This window comes from Mangifera indica, chromosome 10 (genome assembly GCF_011075055.1).
Source record: "Mangifera indica cultivar Alphonso chromosome 10, CATAS_Mindica_2.1, whole genome shotgun sequence".
Lineage (NCBI taxonomy): Eukaryota > Viridiplantae > Streptophyta > Magnoliopsida > Sapindales > Anacardiaceae > Mangifera > Mangifera indica.
This window is the reverse complement of record NC_058146.1, coordinates 13,622,998-13,648,778: the sequence shown is the minus strand read 5'-3', so window position 1 is coordinate 13,648,778 and position 25,781 is coordinate 13,622,998. Positions and strand designations below refer to the sequence as shown.

Here is a 25,781-nt window from a genome sequence, read left to right as displayed (position 1 = left end):
TCTTCATGGGTGGTTTCTTGGATTATCTTTTCATATGTTGTTTTAATATGAGATTGACGCTAACTAAAATTTCGACAGATAAGATCAACTGAGTTTACAATTTTTGTACATTTAATCTAAAAAATTTAAACTCAACAATTTTAAATTCATTTGATCTTATCTAACACATATATATAAATCTTGTTTCAAATACTGATACTAAATATCTATACATGTTCTCTCTCTATAGTACATTAAAAGCAAGTAATACTGTAAAGTTTGTTTTGATTTCTCAAAGTTGAAAATAAGCGCAATTTAGACATTCTATCATATAAAGTGGTAAAAATATTTAGAATGTAAAAAATATGATATAAATGTATACATGGGTCCAAATGAGGGTAAAAGTTTCAATTTCCTCATAAACAAACTGTAGAAAGATTTATACAGAGATGAATTTTTTCAAGAAATCACTGCCATACTTGGCAATGATTTTTCTGCAATTTAACCTGGCATCCTTGGCGATCATTGTAAAGCATGCTCTGGACAATGGTCTGAGCCCACGTGTTCTGGTGGCACTCCGGATGATAGTTGCTGCCACTTTCATTTCTCCTTTTGCCATTGTCATAGAAAGGTATCTCTAACTCTACTTTCTCTCTGTGTGAATTCTAATCAAATTTTACAGTGTTATTCATATATATTATTTTCCAAGGAACACCCAGCCCACGATGACATTCTCCACTTTTTCTAAGATCGTATTGCTTAGTTTGATCGAGTAAGAATTTCACTCACCCACCTACATTATTTTCTTTTACCATACGCAACAACACCAGAGACTAATATGCAATTATATATATGTCTACAGTCCTGTGTTTGGCCAAAATTTGTACTATACTGGGATGAAAAACACTACTGCAACATTTACTGTTGCCATGAACAATATTCTTCCTGCCATGGCAGTTATAATGGCTTGGATTTTTAGGTAATTGACTATTCTCAATCCTTGTGAATGTTTTGGCAGGCTTGAGATTGTTAAACTTAGGAAGCTGCATAGCCAGGCAAAGATACTGGGAACCCTTGTGGCAGTCGGGGGAGCAATGATAACGACATTTGTAAAAGGAACTCTCCTGGACTTGCCATGGACGAATGGAAGAACCATAATTTTTATGAAATATGCAATTGATGTACAACATACAGATCTAATGAAGGGTGCTGTACTGATCGTAGTTGGTTTGTTTTGCTGGTCTTGTTTCATCATTTTGCAAGTAAGAAAATATTCCAATCTGCATATTTTTCAGTCAGTTTCAGCTAAAAATAAATAAATTGAATTAGTATAATTCCAATCTGCACTATTTTTGCAGGCACATATATTAAGATCCTACCCATCAGTGCTCAGTTTGGCGGCTTTGGTATGCATATTAAGCTCCATGGAAGGCATCATACTAGCCTTCCTAGTTGAACGAGGAAACACAAAAATCTGGTCCATATTCAATCCAGATGCCAAACTTTTAGCTGTAATTTTTGGTGTAAGAATAAACACTGAGCTCCTCAAGAATATCAAAATATCATAAAATTTTACTTAATTACCAGTGATGTTCTACTTTCGTGATATATCCAGGGAATGGTGTCTTGCTCAAACTATCTCATAATGGGCTGGTTAACGAAGAAAGGAGGACCAGTTTTTGTAACTTCTTTTAATCCTCTGGGGTTGGTTCTCGTCGCAATTTTCAGCTCATTTTTTCTAGCTGAGAGACTCTTCCTAGGAAGGTATGCATCATATGCAAAATCAAATTGAAGAGAAAATGTGAAAACAAACTTAATCAACTTTTTGCTGTTACTGTGATTAGGGTTCTTGGAGCAGTTGTGATTATCATTGGACTGTACATGGTGTTATGGGGTAAAAGCAAAGACCAACGTCGTTCAAATTCACAAAACATTCAATACGATGATGCCGCCGCCGCCGCTCCACAAAATCATCGACAAACGGCTGTAATCAATGGTGATATAGAGACTCCAAGCCAGTCCAATGTGATTGTTAATTAGTGAACCCGTGGCTCATGCATGAAATATTTCTTTGTATGAAAGTAAAATACAGCCCCTTAGTTAGGGGCTTTTCTCATAGATACATGTAAACTTATTTATTGCAAATCTCATCAACAATTTTTTTTTAATGATTTATTTTATAAAGATAAAGAAAAAATTGAAAGGTATGTTGATGAAGATAGTGAAATTTTCCGAAAAAAAAAAATCAAATAAACATAGATTTGTCAAGAAAAAATAAAGAAATTAAAAGGAAATTAAGAAAGAAAAAAAAAACCATGGTTGATGACAAAACTCTGTAGACCATAAGGATGCTTTCAGTCTAGTCATTTATTATATAGAAGCTCCTATCGAATCTTATGTAGGATTGATGTTTTTAGAAGAAAAGTTTTTGAATGAGTAGTATTATGGGTATAATTTTATATATAAATAACGATATATAATCATATGTTTAGACAGTTAAAAATAAAAAATAATATACTACTTAATCATATAATAATATATCGTTGTTTATATATAAAAATTATGTATATTGTATTATCCTTTTTGAATTGATTGGTCTAATATGGTTAGTCACATTAGTAAAATTATTAAATTTGTATATATATTAAATAATTTGTTAAATGATATTTTTAATAAATATTTTTATTAAAAATATATATCGTATCGTAGGATACGTATCATATCATACGATATATCTACTATATCGTATTAATTTAATACATCTTATATTATATATTTTTTCTATTTATATTATATACTTTTTCCATCAATGGTGTGTTTTCGCTTTTATCGGCCTTAATGGTAACCAATTATAAGGCATTATGAAGTTTACCTATGGGATCAAGCAGAATAAAACATACCAAGAATTCAACTTAGTTACTAGAACAATTTACTAAATCTAACCACAGTTATTCAAGGTAATTTTTTGTATTCGAAATAAAACCCATTAACAGAGCCTTAGAACAAAATATATCAATATTAAAAGATAAGAACCTTCAGACATTATGACTTGCACCTCTAAAGCTAGGGGATATCAAAATACACAACCATAAAGAAAATTATCAAGGTAGAACACTTCAGAGAACAAGAAGAAAAACATTCTAGAATAATACCTGCATTCTCAATGAAGCATTCCCATTTTTCAGCATCTTTGACATTAACTATCAGATGCTCAGGAACACACGTTAAAAAAAGAGACTGCCTAAATAAACCAATGATGAAATTATTTTCACAAAGCAATACTCAGGACTTCTAATACAATGATATGTAAACTTGAACACAAAAAGTAATACAAGAGACATGCATATATACCAAAAAGATGAAGAAAAAATAAAATCGATATCACATTTTCATAAAAATTCTGAAAGTCATTATCATTTCATGATTTTCCAAGCACAAATTTCAAACAGTTTATATTATAGTAACTAAGGCTTCCATCATAGATCCTCAAAAACACTGCATGAGTATAACTGAAAAGCCCAAAAATGTGTGGACTGGTTAAGAAATTAAAATTGGAGAGGCTAGCTAGAGTGAAAATCTAGAAAGGTAAATATTAGGTGCATGAATTGTATACCTAAACCACTACTCACTTTACCTGTCATCATATCATAGAAGTTAAAAGTACTAACAAAACAGTAAAAATAAATTCATCTAGGTTTGGAATTAAGAAAGCCGAGAAAGATATAAGAGGGTTAACCTCCATCATATCACGAGCAAACACGGTGTAACTGTGGCTACGAGCTTTTGAAGCAAACTCTCCTCTTGGAAGGTCTTGATACTGCTTTCTGATTTCCTCTTCGATGGCTCTTAGATCAATTCCATCCCCGCCAATAACAAGAACAACTTGACCGTCCGGCTCATGCTAAACCTATTCACAAATTGAAGGCATTAAGTTTGATTAAGCAGAAAAAACTAGTATGAATCGTACAAATTCATTCATTCACGTGAAAGAAATGGGTTTTCTGTTCAATAATATGTAATTTTAAGGATAAAATTTCAGTTAGGATTAAGGATAAAATTGTAATTTTAACAATAATATTTAAAAAAATAAAAGTTTATATCATTTTACCCACTTAATTAGAAAAACTAACAATTTTCCCCAAAAATTAAGTTTTGAAAAGTAACATTTTTCCCCCTACCTAGGGTTCTAAATTTCGCTGACGAATTTCTAGTGAACGACGACCGATGTTTCTCCCTCCAAGTGTCATCTCTCCCTCCGATACTTTCCCTCTAATCAACGTTGTCTAGATTTGATAGAATCTAGACGAAATCCAAATGAGGAGTCAAAACTCTTTGTCTGAATCTTTGTTTTCCAAACGAATTCAACTTTGTCTAAACCACCATTGACGTTCATTGTTTGGACATGATTTTAGATGTACCTATTAATATTTCTTCTATGATTATCTTAATTGTTAACATGATTTATGAGTTGTATAAAATTATAATTGGTTAAGTTGTCCACTGTTTGGACATATACCAAGCATATATTTGATTTTAGATCTTATATGTCAGTACGAGCAGAAATGAACCACTTCTGTAATCTATAGTTGTGGTTTTTTTTTCTTCAATTATTAAGTAAACGAGTGTCTGAATCAATGGATAAGTTTTCCTGTTGATCAATATCTTGCATTGGAGGCCAATCTTAAACAATCTTATGTCATTATTTGTAAAATTTGCCACTATTTGAATAATTTTGAGTATTGTTGTTAGCTACAATTGGGAAATTAAATAAATTGATGTGAATAATGCCTTCTTAAATGGTGATCTTACTGAGACTATGTTTATAAGTCAACTAGAAGGTTTTTTTGAGTGTGCTAAGAATGGTAAACTGGTGTGCAAGTTAAATAAAGCCTTATATGGACTAAAACAAGTTCCAAGAGCTTGGTTTGAGAAGCTAAGAAATGCATTGATGGCATGGGGATTTGTTTCTTCCATCTCTGATACAAGTTTGTTTATCTATAAATCTGGTCATGTGATTGTGTATGTGGATGACATCTTGTTAACTGGAAATGATAGCTCTGTGATCGCACAAGTCATTACTCAATTAAATCAAGCATTTGCATTAAAAGATTTGGATGCTTTACATTTTTTCTTGGGTTTTGAAGTTTTTCGAAATCACACTGGACTGCATTTGAGTCAAACTAAGTATGTAAGAGATCTTTTGTCAAAAAAAAACATGCTTGAATCAAAACCTGGCATCACTCCTTTTACAACTGAAACAAAAGTGTATCTTGAAGATAATGAAAAGTTTGAACATCCATCATTGTACAAGAGTCTAATAGGAGCACTACAGTATTTAACTTTCACTAGACCTGATATTACATATGTTGTCAACAAACTCAGTCAGTTTCTACAACCTCCTACTAAATTACAATGGAAAGCTTGTAAATGAGTACTGAGGTACATCAAATGAACGCTTGATTATGGTCTCTTATTTCATAATGTGTCTAATCTACAGTTAGAGTACTATTTTGATTCTGATTGCATTAGCAGTCTACATCATAGAACGTCCACCACTGATTATTGTGTTTTTCTAGGTAAAAACTTAGTTCAATGGAGTTCAAAAAAACAGAAGATGGTTGCTTTATCCTCCACAGAAGCTTAATATCGTGCACTAACATACGCAACCACTGAAATTGCTTGGTTAAAGTCTTTATTTAGTGAGTTGCATTTAGAATTTCTCAAACCACCAGTCATCTAGTGTGATAATCAAAGTGCAAATGCACTTGCTGCAAATCCTATTTTTTATGCACGCATGAAACACATTGAAATTGATGCACACTATATAAGAGACCAAGTTACTGCCAAAAATGTTGTGGTTCAGTATGTACCTACTGAACACCAAAAGGCAAACATTTTCACCAAAGCATTGTTAGCTATTAAATTTGAGAATATTTGTAATGCTTTAAATGTGTGCAGTATGAGTTCTATAGGAAATTCTAGGAATAGTGGCTAATTAGCTCTGTTATCAGAATTGTTTTAAATGATACACAGGTCGTTGATGGGAAATTCTTTCATATAACTTGTTGAGTTGTGTTGTCCTGGTAGCAGTGTCTGAATTGTGCATAATCTGTTGACTTGTGCTATTCTAATATTAGTATTATGTTTGTGCAAAACTTGTTGATAAATTGGTTTCATGCATTTTTTGTTTGCATATCTTGTTAATAAATTTGACTCTTGGAAGTGGTTTTAAATATGTGCAGTATAAGCTCTATGGGAAATTCTAGGAATACTAGCTAATTAGCTCTATTATCATAATTGTTTTGAATGATACACAGATTGTTGATGGGAAATTCTTTCATATAACTTGTTGGGTTGTGTTGTCCTGGTATTAGTGTCTGAATTGTGCATAATTTGTTGATCTGTGCTGTTCTAATATTAGTATTCTGTTTGTGCATAACTTGTTGATAAATTGGTTTCATGCATTTTTTTTTGCACATCTTGTTGATAAATTTGACTCTTGGAAGTGGTTTTGTTGAGAAAAAAAAAAAGAGAGGTTTATTGCATGCTGATCTGGTAGTGTGAGGAAGTGATTAGCTAAATTTGGAACTCCTCTGGTCAGAAGGTATGAGAATTGGCTGGCAAATTTTGAGACTTTACTAATCAGAAGGTATGAAAAGGTAGTCTTCTTAAACCCCTCAAATATAATTTTTTTTCACATCATTGTTACTATGGTATCCTGGCATATTGAACTGGTGGTGACTGGTAGAATTTGAGACTTCACTAATCAGAAGGTATGCAAAGGTAGTTTCTTCTTGAAATCTCAAATAACTTGAATAATTCTTGATATTATTGCCATTGATTGATTGTGAAAAGAAAAAAAAAAGGAAAAAAAAAAGAGAAGAAAAAAAGGAAGAAAAAAATGAGAAAAAAAAGGAAAAAAGAGAAAAAGAGTTTGAGTCTGTCAAACACTGTTGAATCCCATATCAATCTAGAAATTTCACTTCAAGGCACACTGTTGTAGCACTGCTGAATCTCATACCAAGCACTATTGAATCCCATACCAATCTGAAAATTCCACTTCAAGACACTACTGAGTAGCATTTTATTTTCACATACTTGTACTGGAAGTTACCAAGGGGTACTGTGTTTAGTGACAAGAACAACAACAATCACTCTTGCTCTTCTTAAGCTTTATTCCAGTTTTTGAACTGAGGTGCACTCTGGGATATAGAAAGAGTGTTGGTGCAAAAAAAAAAAAAATTAGACCTACAGAGAGGGTCAAGCTTAAGGGGGAATATTAGTATATAAAGGTGTAATTGCAAGGTAATCAAACCTTGAGGGACTGCAATGTAAGTCAGGAAATGTAGTGGACTTAAATGCCACTTGACAATAACTAAGGCGAGAATTGGTCATCCCAACCACACGTATATAAAGCGGTGGTCACGTGTAATTGTATTTTTAAGCAGCTTAATAAAATTTACTCTTTCTCTCTCTTTTACATTCTAGAGAGTTCCTCACTCTCTCCCTTTCATCTTCTTTCGTTCATTTTCATCGTAGAACTAGGGTTAGCTTCCTATTACATAAATTTGTCATCGTTTCACATATCCTGTCACAATAAAATAGAAATTATAGTCTTGTAAATTATTAAGTGAGAAGTGAGAAGGAAAAAAAATTGTTGATAATTGTAAACATAATTTTAAGAGGTTGACGAACATGATACCAATAAAAATGAGGAGGAAGAAAAGCAACAAGAGCCTTTAAGACTACATCTGACTCATGGGTTTCATTTGGTTAAAGGGAAAATGGGTCATGGAATTAGGGCTGGATTCATGCCGAGTCGAGCTCGACTCGCAGCCAACTCAGGCTCAGCTTAGTTTATTTATGGCCGGCTTGACTTCGGCTCGACTCAAGTTCGGCTCGTTTTCGATTTGGCTCGTTTTTCATATCAAAATGACATCGTTTTGTATATATATATGGATCAAAACAACGTCGTTTTTTATAAAAAACTTTTAAAAAAAATCTACCGAGCTAACCCGAGCTGAGCAGAGCCCAGCTCATTTCGGGCTCGAACCGAGCCGAGCTCGAGCTCTAGCTGGCTCGGCTCGAGTCCAGCCCTACATGGAATGGAAGATTACACTGTGGCAGAAACTAGGCAAATGAATGGCCATGAGCTAGGATTATATGCAATTTGCGATGGCCATTTGAGATGCAGTGTTGCACAATACTTGCAATCTCATCTCTTTAATAAGTGAGGTACGAAAAAGGGTATTGCCTTCAGGAAAATTCTATTTTACTCAAAAGAAATCTGATTGTCTTTGCTTTGCTTAGCCTGATTTCTGGACCAGTCCTAAAAAAGGATATCAAGAGAGCATACAAAGCCACAAACTATGAGATATTAGATAAAGTAGTTGAATCACGAGGCAGGTCAACTGCAGTTACTCCAATACTAATTGACAGAGAAAAGCTAATCATGGCGAATGTAGGTGACTCTCAAGCAATTTTAAGTAAAAATTGTGAAGCAAAACCCATAACAGTAGATCATGAACCCCAGAAAGAGAAAGAACTCATTGAGAGCAGAGGTGGATTTGTGTCTAAAGTGCCCAGTAAACAATGCATACTGTCACAACCAATTCATAACATGACAGTAGAAGACAGCTTCTATGAACTAACAAGGGTAATGAAATTAGGGAATGTTCCACGTGTGGATGGGTAATTGGCAATGACAAAAGCTTTCAAAGATAGGAAACTGAAAGATCACATTACTTCAGAACCGGACGTGAGGATTGAGATGACAGACATGGATACTATTGAAGAGTGATCCAAAATTACATGTTACCGCTATTTGAACTGGTCTTTAGGATTTTATTTATCATGTGCTAGTATTTCTTTAGTTTGTTATGTAGCTGAATGGGGTCTAGGTTATGTGAGATTTTTGTTATTTATGTGCCTAGTATTTCTCCATGTAGTTGAGTCCAAGTTGTTCTCTGTAAGCCTATTTAAAGGCTTTCTCTGAAGTCAATAAATCATTAAAAATACATTTTCACAAATAATTCTATCCTTGCAATTATGCTTGTTCTCTTTACTATTATATCAAATTTATTTTGCCTTTTTTCCCAACAAATTTGGTATCAGAGCAGGTTTAGATTCAATTGGAAAACTTAATAGCATTGAGAGAAAGATAGAAACACAATAGCTTCAAATGGAAATTCACTAAGCATGTCATAGCCTACCATTCCCATTTTTAGAGGAGAGAGTTATGAGTTCTGAAGCATCAAAATGACTCTATTTGAGTCTCAAGACCTTTGGGACTTAGTAGAGAATGGGTTTACTGATCTTGATGAAGACAATCTATTGAAGTAGAATAGAAGGAGGGACTAAAAGGCACTATTCTTCATCTAACAAGGAGTTCACAAGACTGTTTTCTCAAGAATTGCAACAGTTACCACTTCAAAGCAACCATGGATAATTTTGCAAACTAAGTTTCAAGGCTTATTGAAGGTAATAGTCGTCAAGCTCCAAACTCTTACGCATGAGTTTGAAACTTTAATCATGAAAGGCAATGAATCAATCCAAGATTTTTTTTTTCTAGAGTTATTGCAATTATTAGTCAAATGAGGTCATACGGAGACCAAAAAATTGATCAAATTGTTGTTGCGAAGGTTATGAGGAGTTTAACTCCTAAATTTAATCATGTTGTAGTTGCAATTGAGGAATCTAAGGATTTGTCCATTTTTCCCTTTAATGAACTAATGGGTTCTTTGCAAGCTCATAAGGCAAGGCTAAATAGATCACAAGGGAAGAGTGAAGAAAAGGCATTTTGAGTGAAGGGGGAGGAAAACAAAAAGGATATGTCCGCTAGCAGAGGACATTAAAGAGGTGACTTTCATGGTAGAGGATGAGGCAGAAGTCATTTTCAAGGGCAAGAAAGACATTCTATGGGAGAGCAAAATGGAACAAGAATGTTATCCAATGCTTTAATTGTAAAAAGTTTAGGCATGTGAAGATAGACTGTTGGAATCAAGCAAATTATGTGGAAGAAGAAAATCAAGAAAGTAAGTTCTTTGTGGCTCATTTTCATACTAACAAAGTTCCAAGTGATGTTTGGCTTGTTGATAGTGGGTGCTCGAATCATATGATTGGCAATAGATCGTTGTTTAAAGATCTTGACGAGTCACAGAAGCTGCAAGTTAGACGTAGAGATAACAAGTCGATGCAAGTTGAAGGGAAGGGCACAGTTGCAGTGGAGACAAGCTATGGTAAAGTAAAATTACTTGTTGATGGTTTCTTTGTTCCTAACTTGGCACATAGTTTGTTGAGTGTAGGACAATTAATGGCTGATAGATATGTAATTTTGTTTAACAATGAGGAGTGTATTATTAAAGATAAATCCAGGCACCCTATGGTGAATTTACTTATGACTAATAAAAAAATGTTTCCACTCAAAATTTCTAATATGGAAAATCAAGCTCTTGTTGTTAACAAAAAGATCAAGTCAAAATTATGGTATTTATGATATGGGCATCTTAATATCAAAGGCTTGAAGTTATTGAGTCAAAAAGGTATGGTTCGTGACCTACCTCAAATTGGTTCACTTGATTTATGTAAAGGATGTATTTATGGAAAACAAGCAAGAAAATCATTTCCTAATGGGCAATCATAGAGAGCCTCTAAATGTCTTGAGTTGATACACGTTGATTTGTGCGGACCTATGAAAACTACATCGCTTGGTGGGAGTAAGTATTTTTTGCTTTTTATCGATAATTGTAGTCAAATGAGTTGGGTGTATTTTCTAACCAACAAGTCAGAGACTTTTGAGAATTTTAGAAAATTCAAGGCTCTTGTGGAAAAGCAAAATGGTGCTTGTATAAAGACGCTACGCACAGACCATGGTGGAGAATTTTTATCTAACAAATTCAATCTTTTTTGTAAAGAAAATGGCATTCATAGAGAGATGACTACACCTTAGAGCAAAATGGTGTAACTGAATAAAAGAATCATATGGTTGTGGAAATGGCTAGAAGCTTGCTACAAGCTATAGGACTACTGAATCTTTTTTGGGCTGAAGTAGTAGCGACATCAGTTTACTTGTTGAATGTTTCTCCAACAAAGGTCATCTTAAATCAAACACCATATGAAGTTTGGAGAGGTACAAAGCCATCAATAAGCCACTTCAGAGTTTTTGGTTGTATTTCTTACGTTTTGGTAAACTCTCAAGTGCATCATAAACTTGAAGAGAATTATGAAAAATGTATTTTTGTTGGTATTGTACTCAATCCAAAGAATATTGGTTATATAACCCTCTTAGTGGCAAAATAATTATAAGCAGAAATGTAATTTTCAATGAAAATGCAAGTTGGGATTGGAATAACGACAATGAAGCTACTTAAGGGCAGATTCCATTTAAAAGTGATATGTCACCAACTAAAAAAGTTGATCCAATTCCTATGAATTCTCCAGCTTCAAACTCTTCTATTGTAGCTTCAAAAGGCAATAGCCCATCTTCTTTAGAAGAATCCTCTAATGAAATTCTACCAAAAAAAGTCAGATCCTTGTAAGAGATTTATGAGTCTTGTCAATTTGCTCTTTCTATTTCAGATCCTATAACATTTGAAGAAGTAGCAACAAAACAATAATGGCAAAATGCAATGAAAGAAGAGTTAATAGCAATTCAAAAGAATGAAACGTGAGAGATGATGGATCTACCTAAAGGCAAGAATACAACTGGCCTCAACTGGGTGTTCAAAACCAAATACCGTGCCAATGGAACCATACAAAAACACAAAGCTTGGCTCGTTGCTAAAGGTTACTCGTAGGAATAAGGTATTAATTATGAAGAAACTTTCTCTCCGATTGTTAGATTGAAACTGTGAGAATTATTTTAGCTTTGGCTGCACAATTACATTAGTCTATTTATCAATTCAATGTCAAGTTTACATTTTTAAATGGAAACTCGGAAGAAGATGTTTATGTTGATCAACCCAAAGTGTTTGTGGTGGAAGGCAAGGAAGGGAAGGTGTACAAGCTGAGGAAGGCACTTTACGGGCTAAAACAAGCTTCACGTGCATGGTATAGTAAGATTTATAGTTACTTTTGTCAAAATGGATTCACAAGAAGTGAAAATGAACCTACCTTTTATGTGAAGATGCAAGGTGGAGATGATTTTATTATAGTCAACCTTTATATTGATGATATTATATATATGGGCTCTTCCAATTTTCTCATATCTGAATTCAAGTCTAATATGATAAAGAAATTTATGTTAGACATGGGATTATAACATTATTTTCTTGGTCTTGAGGTGAAACAAGGACTTGCTGGGATTTCTACCTCACAAAGGAAATATGCAATTGATCTTCTCAAGAGATTTAATTCGCTCAATTGCAAACCAGCTACTACATCAATGAATATGAACGAGAAGCTACAACTTGAAGATGGTACAGAGGAGGCTAATGCAAAAAGTTTCAAAAGCTAGTAGGAGGTTTAATTTAATTTATTTAACTCATACTAGGCCAGATATTGCATTTTCTATTGGCATAACTTCCAAGTTTATGCAAAGTCCTATAAATCATCATTTTGGAGCAACAAAAAGGATCCTAGGATATATTGCTAGAACTACGAATTATGGTATTTGGTATACACAGGTTTCCAACTTTAGCATGTATGGTTTCACGGATAACGATTAGGCAAGTTCGTTGGATGATAAAAAAAGCACTTCAGCAAATGTCTTTAATCTTGGGTCATGAGCAATCACATGGAGTTCACGGAAGCAAGATACAACAGCGTTGTCTTCTTCAAAAGCAGAGTATGTTACAACAACTTTAGCAGCCTGTCAAGTGGTCTGGCTTAGAAGAATTCTTGCAGATCTTCATCAAAAGTAAGAAGCTGCAACTGACATTTTTTGTGACAACAAGGCAACAATTGCGATAACCAAAAATCCAGCTTTCTATAAGAGAATGAAGCATATTGACATTCGCTTCCATTTCATTAAAGATTTGGTTGCAAAGAATGAAATAATATTGAAGCACTACAGCACACATGAACAAGTGTCAGATGTACTCACAAAGTCACTTTCAAGGGAGAAGTTTATTTACTTCAGATCACTTCTTGGTGTTTGTAATTTTGAATCAAGGGAGAGTGTTGAAAAGTGATCCAAAATTACATGCTAACGTTGTTTGAACTGGTTTTTAGGATTTTATTTATTATGTGCTAGTATTTCTTTAGTTTGTTATATAGCTGAATGTGGTCCAAATTATGTGAGATTTTTGTTATTTACTAGCCTAGTATTTCTCCATGTAGTTGAGTCTAAGTTGTTCTCAATAAGCCTATTTAAAGGCTTTCTCTGAAGTCAATAAATTATCTGAAATACATTTTCACAAATAACTCTGTTCCTATAATTATCCCTGTTCTCTTTACTGTTATATCAAATTTGTTTTATCCCCTTTCCTAACGAATATCGAGGTTCATGATTTTAGCTAGTGATGGCCTTTGGAAGGTATGTTTTGATTATAATGTTGTCAAATCGTTGACTACAAATAATTGAGCAAAAGAAGATGAAGATGATGTTAAGTTTGATTATGAAAGTGATGTCCAACCAAAAGGTTACGAATTGCATCAAGAAGTTGGATGATGCTCAAGAAAAATCGGAGAAGTTAATTGAAGAGGCTTTGTCAAAGAGAAGTGTTGATGATATCTCATGTATAGTTGTCATGTTTATATGAACCTTGAGAAGCTATGAAAAATTAGAAATTCATCCTAGAAGCTTCTTCAACCCATATATATGCTTTACTTATGAATAACAAAACTCTATAGACCATTTGGGTGTTTTCAGTCTAGTCATTTATTATATAGCAACTCTTATAAAATCTTATATAGGATTGAGTTTTTTAGAGTTAGATTAGGTTAAAGGGCAATTTTTACGTTGATTAGTTTAATCGATAACATTAGTATAAAATTATTAAAATTTTATATATAATAAATATTTATTTATCATATAATATTTAACAACTCAATGGTATCTATGTCCTATGCCCTGATAAATGTAAAACCCAAATTCTCATTTTATTTTCGATAATTTGTTTTACCCATTAGGGAACTGTTATCTCTATTGATATCAAATTTATAAAGTGGTTGAATCATGTTGAAAGTCAAATCCAACTGGTTTAGAGTTTAAAACAATGGTTCAAATAGACAAATCTTAAAAAGTGATTTTTGGATTTTTTTTAAATATTAATAGATGAAGTGGCTATAAAATCTTGTGAATAAGAGTATGATGCCAAACTATCAAGAACATAGGGAAAATTCTACCAAGGCTAGGCTAACTCAACTCGACTCTAAAAGATTGTATCGATCAGACATTGAGGTGTTGAGATCTATATCATGTTACAACAAACAAAGTTCCAACAGTAATAGCAATAACACAAATTTTGCAAAGCGAGAGAACATGACAGGCTGTTTTCGAAAAAAAAAAATCAGAAAACAAATACAAACGAAAGGAGCCTAACTTATATTTGCAACTTGCCTGGCTCCAATGTCTTGCAATCTAAGAGTTAACGCTCTCTTGTGGGCTTCCAAGCCTTCCACTTCCGCCATCGTTGCAACATATGGACCAAACTTTTTCAGACCTTCCTCTATCAAGGATTGTCATATACCAAAAAGAAGAAGAAAAAATAAAATCAATATCACGTCTTTCATAAAAATTCTGAAAATCATTATCGTTTCAAGATTTTCCAAGCACAAATTTGAAACAGTTTATATTATAGTAACTAAGGCTTCTGTCACGGATCCTCAAAAACACTGCATGAGTGTAACTGAAAAGCCTAAAAATTGTGGACTTGTTGCAAGAAATTAAAATTGGAGAGGCTAGCCAGAGTGAAAATCTGGAAAGGTAAATATTAGGTGCATGAAATGTATGCTATTGTACCTAACCACTACTCACTTAACCTGTAATCAACTCATAGGAGTTAAAAGTACAAACAAAACAGTAAAAATAAATTCATTCAGGACTGGAATTAAGAAAGAGGAGAAAGAAATAAGAGGGTTAACCTCCATCATATCACGAGCAAACACTGTGTAACTGTGGCTAAGAGATTTTGAAGCAAACTCTCCTCTTGGAAGGTCTTCACACTGCTTACTAATTTCTGCTTCAACAGCTTTTAGATAAACTCCATCCCCAGCAATGACAAGAACGACTTGACTGTCTGGCCATGCTCAGCCTAATCGCAACTTCAAGGCATTAAATTTGATTAAGCTGAAAATTAGTATGAACCGTACCAAATTCATTCATTCACATAATAGAAATGGATTTTCTGTTTAAAGATATCAATATGTAAACAAGCATGTAATACAGTGAGTTCAAATAATGGCAAATGATTGTTTGAGATTGGCATCCGATGCAAGATACAATTTAACAGGAAACTTATCCGATGATTCAGGCAATCTGTTACTTAATAATTGAAAAAAATCTTAACTGTAGATTATTGAAGTAGTTCATTTCTGCTCATATTGACACATAAGATCTAAGATCGAATATATACTTGATAAATGTCCAAACAATGGACAGTTCATCCAATTATAATTTCATATAACTCATAAATAATATCGTGTTAACAATTAAGACAATCATAGAAGCAAAACCATAGTCACAGAGTAAAGTTCAACCTCTCAATATGCAACAGGTACAACTAAAATGACAAAAAGCAGTTTTTGTCACACCCTGCCCAAAAGGTTGTGTGCAGCTTCCTATGTAAAGTACGAAAACCAACTTCCTATGTAACACTCAAATTCAGATGACTCTATTAAGCAACTGACAAAAGAATACTTGATTATCAGAATTAAATTCCACCAAGAAATAAAAGTTCAGAAAATTCCTACCTTCGTGCAACATTCTGTGCCCCGAGCCCGTCCGAATAGTAACTAAAATGTGAAACAGTGAATGGGCGCGGCGGCCTACCTTCCAACCAAGCCCATGAAGCTGCTGAATATATTCGATTTTGGAGTCTAAATGAATACAGGTAAATAAAAACAAGCTGAAGACAGGGGGATTCTATTTATTTATTTTAGCCTAATTAAAAGGAAAGGCAGATACAGAAAGAATTAACCTCCAATCTCATAAAAAGGTCAATTATATTTATAGTAGCATCATCACATGGCTTTAGCTATCAACTTAGTTATTGCCCAAGTTTCGAAATTGATTGATAACAAACATGCTATCTCTTAAGATTACTCAACTGCTTTCTTATTCAATTAGGAAAGTCATGGATAATTATTTTTCCTTTGTAAAAAAGAAAACAAAAAAAAGTCAAAAAGCGAGACTGAGTAGGTGGAAACTGGGCAGGGCTCGTGTGTGCACGGTTTGTAAAGAGGGAGAAAATTCTCCTTATGCTGCTTTTTATGGATAAATCATTATTTCCCACTCCTATTTTAATAATACGATTTTATATTGCTTTCTATAGCTTTGTAATTGTAAAGGTGGTTTCAAATCGAATTAGAATGATCTGATTTAGTTTCAAAAGCTAATTTGATTTGATTAAATTTAGTTTAAATTTATTTAATTTGAGTTTGAATTAAATTTAAGTTAAAAAATTTAGTTTGTTTTGTTAAATTGAATTGAAGTCACGCTAAAAGACGTTTAATTCAAGTTTGACTCGGATTTAGAATTTGAATTTATGATTTGACTCAGTTCAAGTTCATGGTTCAAATCAGCTCAAATTCATAGTTTGAACCGATGGTTCAAATTTATAGTTAAGTTTGGTTCGAATCGATATTTTTCATATTATTTAAATTAAAGACATCATTTTATTAATGAATCATGAATTTAAACCATAAATCTAACCTACAAATTCAAACCATTAATTTAAGCCAAACCGAATCATGAATTTGAAGCATTGAATTGAGCTATAAATTCGAATTAAATTTGACTCATTTTTTATTTAAATCAAACTTAAACTACTCTTAACTTCGGTTCAATGAACTTGAACTAAACTATTTTTTATTCAAACTAAACTCAAGTCAAAAGATGTTGAAACTCAGCCAAATTCATATCCACCCATGTTTATAATGAAATCTTTACCACTTCAAAAAATCTTTTTTTTCACTCATATTTAAAATTTATCATAAAAAAATTTGTTAAATTTTGTATAAAGTTGATGAAAATATGAAGCTAAATAATAGTTTCCCCCGAAAATTTAAGTACTCAACATTTTACCCAGCATGTTAACACATTTTCAGCATTTTTCCTACCAAACTTGAGTTACTCAATTTTGAATACTCTTAATTAAATATAAATATAATATGATTTAATGATTTTAAAATAAGATTAAAGTAACATTCGTTCATATGATGATATATTTCTTAAATATCTAATAAGTACTCAAAATTAAATACACATAATTTTACTTTATATAATAAATTATGAACTTATATGACAAATATTGACCTAATGACCACTATTTTGGATTTATGTAACTAGAGGGCATGTGATTTTGAAATCAGAATCAATTAATTCCATAAAATTGACCCAGAACCTCCCTAAGATGGTCAATTTTAGGTAAAAATCGGAACCTAGGATTCCAATTTCAATCTGATTTTTTTTTTCACCTTACATGCATTTGTCCAATGTGACTTATTAGTCTCAACTATTATTTATGGATAACAAGTTCAATCTTTAAAATCCACCATCAATATATAATAAAATTAATAAAAATTGGCATGGAGTTATTGTTTTTCAAAGTCAATAATTAAGATAGTGTCAAGAAATGGAAATTCCCTTTCTTTTATTATGGAAATATTCATTAATTATATTTAGTTAACCAATCAGTTTCAAACAAGCTTGCTATATTGTCACCAATTTCATGTGTAAATTAATTGAATATGATTTACAAATAATATATAATGTTTAATTTCCTCATCAAAATTATAATATATGGTCATACATATGTCTCTATATTTTTTGAAGTTCAAACAAGGAGATAGTGTCCCTGCACTGCACATAATCTTTTAAGATTCAAGAAGCATGTTTGACCCATGTTGTTAAAATTTTAATTTATTCATGAAGATCCCAAGTTTTTTTTTTTTAATTAAATGATAAAATCATGATAGTTTATGTTTAAGAATATGAAAGATTTTCTAAGTGCTGCCAATATTCTTCTGTCATTAGGTTTAGAAGTAAACTATTTCAACTGGGTCATGAATTTGAACCATTGATTTAAATTATAAATTTAAATCGAACTCAAGTAAAACCGAACAAATAAGCTTTTATTTGAGCTAAATTCAAGCCACCCATTATTTTGATTTGATGAATTTGCATAAAATTATATAGTATTATATAAACCTGGTTTTGTTAGTTTAAACCATTTTTTTTTCCAGTTCAATGGGTACTTTTTTATACCGAATTTTAAATTAGTCAATATTTATATATAAATCGATCAAAGTGTGAACCAGTTCACAGCTTAAACAAACAAACTGACCAATCCAGTTCGGTTTTAACAACATTAACCTGAACAATATGCAACTTTGATTTCACAATTTGACGTGGCTATTTATATTTGTTAATAAAATCATAATGTTCCCATTTACAAAATGACAAATTTCATAGCAAATTTAGCTGCATTGCCTGTAATAATTGTGAAGAGAGTCTTCGAAATTCTAATGATACAACTGAGAATTTCTTATCTGGGTAATTGGCAGAATTATGTCAAACTTGGAAAGACATTCAAATTTACCTAAAACTAGCAGATTCAACCTCATTTCCGATCATCTTGAAGCCAATTTTCAAAACTCTCAGTGGCAATAATGTTTTGGGTACATGTTTGCACTGTTGCCCATCACCTTTTCTACTATATAAATGAACACCGCAAACTATTAACATATCCATGGAGCTAGCATAAACTGTAGAAAGATTTATGTAGAGATGAATTTTTTCAAGAAATCACTGCCATACTTGGGTATGATTTTCCAGCAATTTAACCTTGCATCCATGGGGATCATTGTGAAGTATGCTCTGGACAATGGACTGAGCCCACATGTTCTGGTGGCACTTCGGATGGTAGTAGCTGCCATTTTCATTTCTCCTTTGTCCATTGTCATAGAAAGGTATCTCTATTTCTAACTCTCTCTCTCTATGGATTCTATACAAATTTTACAATGTTACTCATATATATTATTTTCCAAGGAACACCCAGCCCACAATGACATTCTCCACGTTTTTTAAGATCTTATTGCTTAGTTTGTTCGAGTAAGAATTTTACTCATCCACCTACATCATTTTCTTTTACCATAATCAATAACACAAGAGATTGAGTAATATTCAATTATATATATGTCTACAGGCCAGCGCTTAGCCAAAATTTCTCCTGTACTGGGATGAAATATACTACTGCAACATTTAATGTTTCCATGAGCAATATTCTTCCAGCCATGACATTTATAATGGCTTGGATTTTCAGGTAAATCACTATTCTCAATCCTTGTGAATGTTTGTGATGATTTCTCATTCCTTGCTTTAACTCTTTTGCAGGCTTGAAATTGTGAAACTTAGGAAGCTACATGGCCAGGCAAAGATATTGGGAACCCTAGTGGCCATTGGGGGAGGAATTATAATGACATTTGTAAAGGGAACTCTCTTGGATTTGCCATGGAAGAATGGAAGAACCATAATTTTCAAGAAATCAGCAACTGATGTAGAACATACAGATCTAATGAAGGGTGCCGGACTAATCGTAGTTGGTTTGTTTTGCTGGTCTTGTTTAATCATTTTGCAAGTAAGAAAATGTTGCAATCTACATATTTTCCATGGTCGATTTCAGCTAAAAATAAATTAAAATAATTCCAATCTGCGCAGGCACATATATTAAGATCCTACCCTTCAGTGCTCAGTCTCGCAGCTTTGGTATGCATTTTAGGCTCCATCGAAGGCATCATACTGGCCTTCCTAGTCGAAAGAGGAAACACGAAAATCTGGTCAATCTTCAACCCAGATGCTAAACCTTTAGCCGTGATTTATGGTGTAAGAATAAACACTCAACTCCTCAACAAAAACAAAATATCATAATATTTTACTTAATTACCATTGCTATTCTAATATTATGATATATCCAGGGAATGATGTCCTGCTCAACCTATCTCATAATGGGCTGGTTAATAAAGAAAAGAGAACCAGTTTTTGTAACTTCTTTTAATCCTCTGAGCATGGTTCTCGTCACAATTTTCAGCTCATTTTTTCTAGCTGAGAGACTCTTCCTAGGAAGGTTTGCATCATATATGCAAAATCAAATTGAAGAGAAAATGTGAAAACAAAATTAATCAACTTTTTTCTGTCACTGTGATTAGGGTTCTTGGAGCAGTTGTGATTATCATTGGACTGTACATGGTGTTGTGGGGTAAAAGCAAAGACCAACTTTGTTCAAATTCGCAAAACAGTCAAGAAGACGCAGCCGCCGCCGCCGCTGCTGCTACCCAAAATGGTCGACAAACGGTTGTAATCAATGATGATATAGAGACTCTAAGCCAGTCCAATATGATTGTTAATGAGTGAACCCGTGGATCATGTAACCCCTTGTAAAACTCAGAAATTTCGTTAGGGGCTTTTATCATAGATACATGTAAACTTATTTATTGCAAATCTCATCAATAATTTTTTAAAGACACGGTAATATGAATCCACCCAAGGTTGTTCAAATTAATCCCATCACATATAAAATTAATTAATTGAATTATATTTTAAAGACTAAAAGACTTGTTTCCACCCAAAGTTTGATATAATCTCAAAGTTTCACCCGTTAATTTTTCAGAACTCAAAATCTTATTTATGAACCAACTTATGTTAAATTTCTTAGTTAACTATAAGGATAAAGTTGTCATTTCAACAATAATATTAAAAAATTATATAATTTTTTATATTTTCCTTCAAGATTTTATAAACTAACAACTTTATTTCCGCCTAAAATTTTATGGTTTTGAAAAGGAATAAAGACCAACGAACCAAGATGATGAACAATGACGAAGAATGAAGGCAACAAATCAAAGAGAAATCTTTGTCTCTATTGATTCAACTTTAGGAGGAGATGAATCAAATGACAAAAGCTTTGTCTGAAGCCGATTCTTGTCATTTGGCATCAACTCGACGAAGACAAAGACAAAGATTCATCTTGGTTTGTTGGTCTTTGTTCATTAGTGACACAGAAAGAAGAGGGAAGTTGTTAATGCAGAAGATGGTGGTTGAAAAGGAAAGTAAACAAAAAAAACTCTAAGTTTAAAGAGAAAAAAGTCAATTTTCAAAATTAGAAAACTTTAGACAAATGATAAAATTATTAGTTTTAAAACTAAGGGACAAAATATAATAAATTATATATTTTTTTAATATTATTATTGAAATTATGATTTTACTCTTATATATAATTGAGAAATTTAATAGAAATTAACTCATAAGTGGAAAATTGGGTTTTTGAAAATTGAAGGCTCATAAGTGAAAAATTAGGTTTTTGAAAATTGAAGGATAAGACTTGGAAATTACATGAAACCTTGGGTGGGAACAAGTCTTTTGGCCTATTTTAAATAATTGAATTATAGTTTTAAAAATATAATATAAATATGTAAAATAAATATAAAATATATATACAATATACATGTAAAAAAATAAAATAAATATGAAAAAATAAGTTATACTCCTAATTAGTTATTAAAAATTTTTGTCAAATATAGTTATATAAATGTATTTTAAAAAAACACAGTTTATAATTTGATTTAACTTAAAAATCGTTCAAATCGTAATCTAAATAAAAAATTGTTTTAAAAAAAATTATCAATTTAAACCAAATCAAAATATAATTTTTAAATAATTTGTTCTAGTATTATGATTTGAATTAAATTATGCATAATCATAACCTATGTAAGATTGATGTTTTCAAAGGGCAATTTTTAGGGAAAGTTCTTTCAAGGCTAGGCTAACTAAACTCGACTCTAAAAGATTTTATTGATCAGGCATTGATATTTTGAGATCGATATCATTTTACAACAAACAAAATTCCAACACTAATAGCAATAACACAAATTTCTCATACAAGTGAGAAAACATGAGAGACTGTTTTGCAAAAAATCAGAAAACAGACACAAACAAAAGGAGACTAACTTATATTGGCAACTTGCCTGGCTTCAATGTCTTTTAATCTAAGAGTTGCCGCTCTCTTGTGGGCTTCCAAGCCTTCTACTTCCGCCATGGTTGCAACATAAGGACCAAGCTTTTTCAGACCTTCCTCTGTCAAGGATTGTATTGTCATGAACTTGAGGAAGGAATCAAGAGACAACCCACCATACATATGTGCGTATCCATATGTTGGGAGTACATGGTTTGTCCCACTTGCGTAATCTCTCACACTTTCAGGTGTCCATGGCCCTAAGAACACTGAACCTGTAATAACAATCAAATACAGTTTCAATCCATCTTGCCTTGAGACAAAATGGTCGTCAAACTAAGCACTTCTTGTTAACCCCTCCAATAATCACAAATTTAGTTAAGCTTCAGATGTGTATTTAATTGTCAACCTATTCCGGGTACTTTCCCCATCAACGGTGTGTTTTCGCTTTATTGGCCTTTATGGTGATCAATCACCAAGCATTATAAAGTTTACCTATGGGATCAACAAGAATAAAACATACCAGGAATTCAACTTAGTTACTAAAACAATTTACAAAATCTAACCACAGTTGTTCAAGTTAACTTTTTGTATTTGTAATAAAACCCACTAACAGAGACTTAGAACAGAATATATCAATATTGAAAGATAAGGACCGCTAGAAACTATGACTTGCACCCCTAAAGCTAGGGGATATCAAAATACACAAATATAAAGAGAATTATCAAGCTAGAACACTTCATAGGACAAGAAGGGAAACATTCTAGAATAATACCTGCATTCTCAACGAGGCATTCCCATTTTTCAGCATCTTTGACATTGACTATCAGATGATCAGGTGCATACATGTTTGAAAGAGAGACTACCTAAATCAACCAATGATGAAATTTGTTTCACAAAGCAAAACTCAAGACTTCTAATACAATGAAATGTAAACTTGAACAACAAAAAGTAATACAAGAGACGTGCATAGATATACCGAAAAGATGAAGAAAAAATAAAATCGATATCACATCTTTCATAAAAAATCTGGATATCATTATCGTTTCAAGATTTTCCAAGCACAAATTTCAAACAGTTTATATTATAGTAACTAAGGCTTCTGTCACGGATCCTCAAAAAACACAGCATTAGTGTAGCTGAAAAGCCCAAAAATGTGTGGACTTGTTGCAAGAAATCAAAATTGGAGAGGCTAGCCAGAGTGAAAATCTGGAAAAGTAAATATTAAGTGCATGAAATGTATACCTAAACCAGCACTCACTTAACCTGTAATCATATCATAGAACTTAAAAGTACTAACAAAACAGTAAAAATAAATTCATTCAGGATTGGAATTAAGAAAGCGGAGAAAGAAATAAGAGGTTTAACCTCCACTTAGACCTGGCCACGGGCCGGTTTGGCCCGTGAACCGGACCGAAACTGGCCCGAATAAAACCGGAACCGGAACCGGCAGACCCGGAACCGGAATGAACCGGAACCGAAACCGTGGTTCTACGATTCGGTTCCGGTTCACATAAATTGGAACCGTGAAACCGCCGGTTCACACCAGTTTATGAACCGGCGATTTACTATGCTGAACCGCACAAAATTTGAATTTTTTTTTTATTTTTTTTGAATTTTTTTAAAAAAGCCAGGGAACCGTTGGCTTGAAGGGAAAATTGCAGGGGACCACCCCTGCAATTTTTGTCCCCTGTAATTTCTCTGAATCTCAATTCACCCCCCCTATTTTAAATTTTTTTAAAGTTTTTTCCTATATATACCCCTTTAAATTCCATTCTTTCAAATTTCAATCTTTCCACTCTCTCACTCAATCCTTCAAACTCTCATTCTAATTCTTTAAACTCTTAATACTCTCTCAATCTTTCAATTCAATCAAATTTTTTTAAATTTAATTAAATTCTTTCTTAATTTTTTATTAATTTCAATTTCAATTTTTTTTATACAATTCATAATTAATTATAGAATTAATTTTATTTATTATTTATTTATTCTATTTTATAATTAATCATATAATTTATTTATATAATTAATTTTATTTATTGTAATTAAGTCCAAGTCTTTCTTTTAATTTTCAATTATTGTAATTAATAATTTAAAAATTAAATCAAGATAATGCATTAGAATTGACTGTTCAATATCGGTTTTGAACCGAAACCGTCGGTTCCGAACCGGGGCCATGAACCGGAACCGGCGGTTCCGAACCGTGGACGAACCGTCTTGTTACGGTTTCGGTTCAGGGTCCTTATGTTTTCGAACCGTGAACCGGCGGTTCCGAATCGAAACCGACGGTTCATGAACCGTGGCCAGGTCTACCTCCACTATATCATGAGCAAACACTGTGTAACTGTGGCCAAGAGCTTTTGAAGCAAACTCTCCTCTTGGAAGCTGAGTGTCCGTCATCAGTCATAGTCAACCTTCAAATCAAATTATTTAAATAATTTTTTTTCTTTAATTTTCTTATGAGAGAAAGGGAAGACAAAGCTTAGGCTCTCGACTGACGGCTCTGATTCAAGGGAAGGGAAAACGAAGAAGACTCTGTTTTGCCTTTTGCTGTGTGTTAAATACACAACAAAGCATTTTAAGTACCCCACGGCCGGTCGGAATGGGCGGCCTACCTTCCAAGCAAGCCCATAAGGCTGCTGAATATATTCAATACACGACGTCGACGGAGATCTCTCATCCATTTTGGAATCTCATTACAAGTAAATAAAAACAAGATGAAGAAGATAGGTAGCCTTTATTTATTTTAGGCTAATTAAAAGGAAGGGCAAAGTCCACAGAACATATAGAATTAATCTCCACTATGGTGGTAGAAACATTATTTTCTTGTATATTTATAAATATAATTTTATATATTCAAATATTTGGATGAAATTTCGAATAATTATTGTGGTGGAAAAAATCTCGAATTAATTAGGGAATATAGGTGAAATTTTAGAAAATTATTGTAAATAAGGGATTTTTTATTAGTATAACTCTAAGTAAATTGTTTGAAGAAGTAAATGTAGGAGACTTAAAAGAGAAAATTTCAAATCACTATAAATCTTGAGTATTTTTTTTTCCTACTTTTTTTACTTTATGTCTAATATTTGTATTATGTTTGTGATAAGTTGTTAAATAAAATTTACGTTCATATATGTGTTATATGTTTTGATAAATTATTAAATATAATGTGTTTAATTGTCTAGAGGGCAAAAGACTATTTCCCACCCAAGTTTAGTCTAAACTCAAAGTATACCTACGGCAGTTCAAAAACTCAAACACTCACTAATAAACTAATTTTTGCGGGCACCGCACAGGGTCGTCGCAGCACAGTAAACAGGTTTATGGCTGACTTAGCTGCGAGGGTGTCGCTAAGTGCCGCACAGATTAACAGCCCAAGCCAACCATCAGCGTGTGAAATATAGTGCTACTGTGTCGGATAGACTTTTAAAAGTTTTGCATCGAACACTATACGCAAGAAACAGTCAGGCAACTAGATGTGTCATTGCGTCAGCAATGTTAGCTCGAATAAATTCTATCTACGGTGGCAGTTTGCTTACAGCGCGTCTACAGTTTTCCATACCTACTAGAATATACCCCCATTCCTGACCAAGATCTGAACACCACACAGTACCAAGAAATATAGTGCTACTAAAATATATACAGAAGTCCAATTTTGACTAATAAGTGACATCAGACATCACCTTCTTC

General features: G+C 32.8%; 2 protein-coding genes and 1 pseudogene across 2 annotated transcripts; all 3 read left to right on the top strand.

The window, feature by feature from the left end:
- The first annotated feature begins 428 nt into the window (after window positions 1-428).
- LOC123226773 (WAT1-related protein At5g13670-like) lies at window positions 429-2,019 on the top strand. The gene is made up of 6 exons (XM_044651297.1): window positions 429-610; window positions 842-958; window positions 998-1,241; window positions 1,338-1,502; window positions 1,595-1,743; window positions 1,824-2,019. The coding sequence occupies exons 1-6, from the start codon at window positions 429-431 to the stop codon at window positions 2,017-2,019; spliced, it is 1,053 nt and encodes a 350-aa protein (XP_044507232.1).
- Window positions 2,020-4,795: 2,776 nt separating this feature from the next.
- On the top strand, window positions 4,796-13,758 carry LOC123226771 (annotated as a pseudogene).
- Window positions 13,759-18,934: 5,176 nt separating this feature from the next.
- On the top strand, window positions 18,935-20,491 carry LOC123226770 (WAT1-related protein At2g39510-like). Its single transcript, XM_044651296.1, has 6 exons — window positions 18,935-19,050; window positions 19,287-19,403; window positions 19,475-19,718; window positions 19,799-19,963; window positions 20,056-20,204; window positions 20,287-20,491. Exons 1-6 carry the CDS (start codon window positions 18,935-18,937, stop codon window positions 20,489-20,491), a joined length of 996 nt encoding a protein of 331 aa, XP_044507231.1.
- The last annotated feature ends 5,290 nt before the right edge of the window (window positions 20,492-25,781 follow it).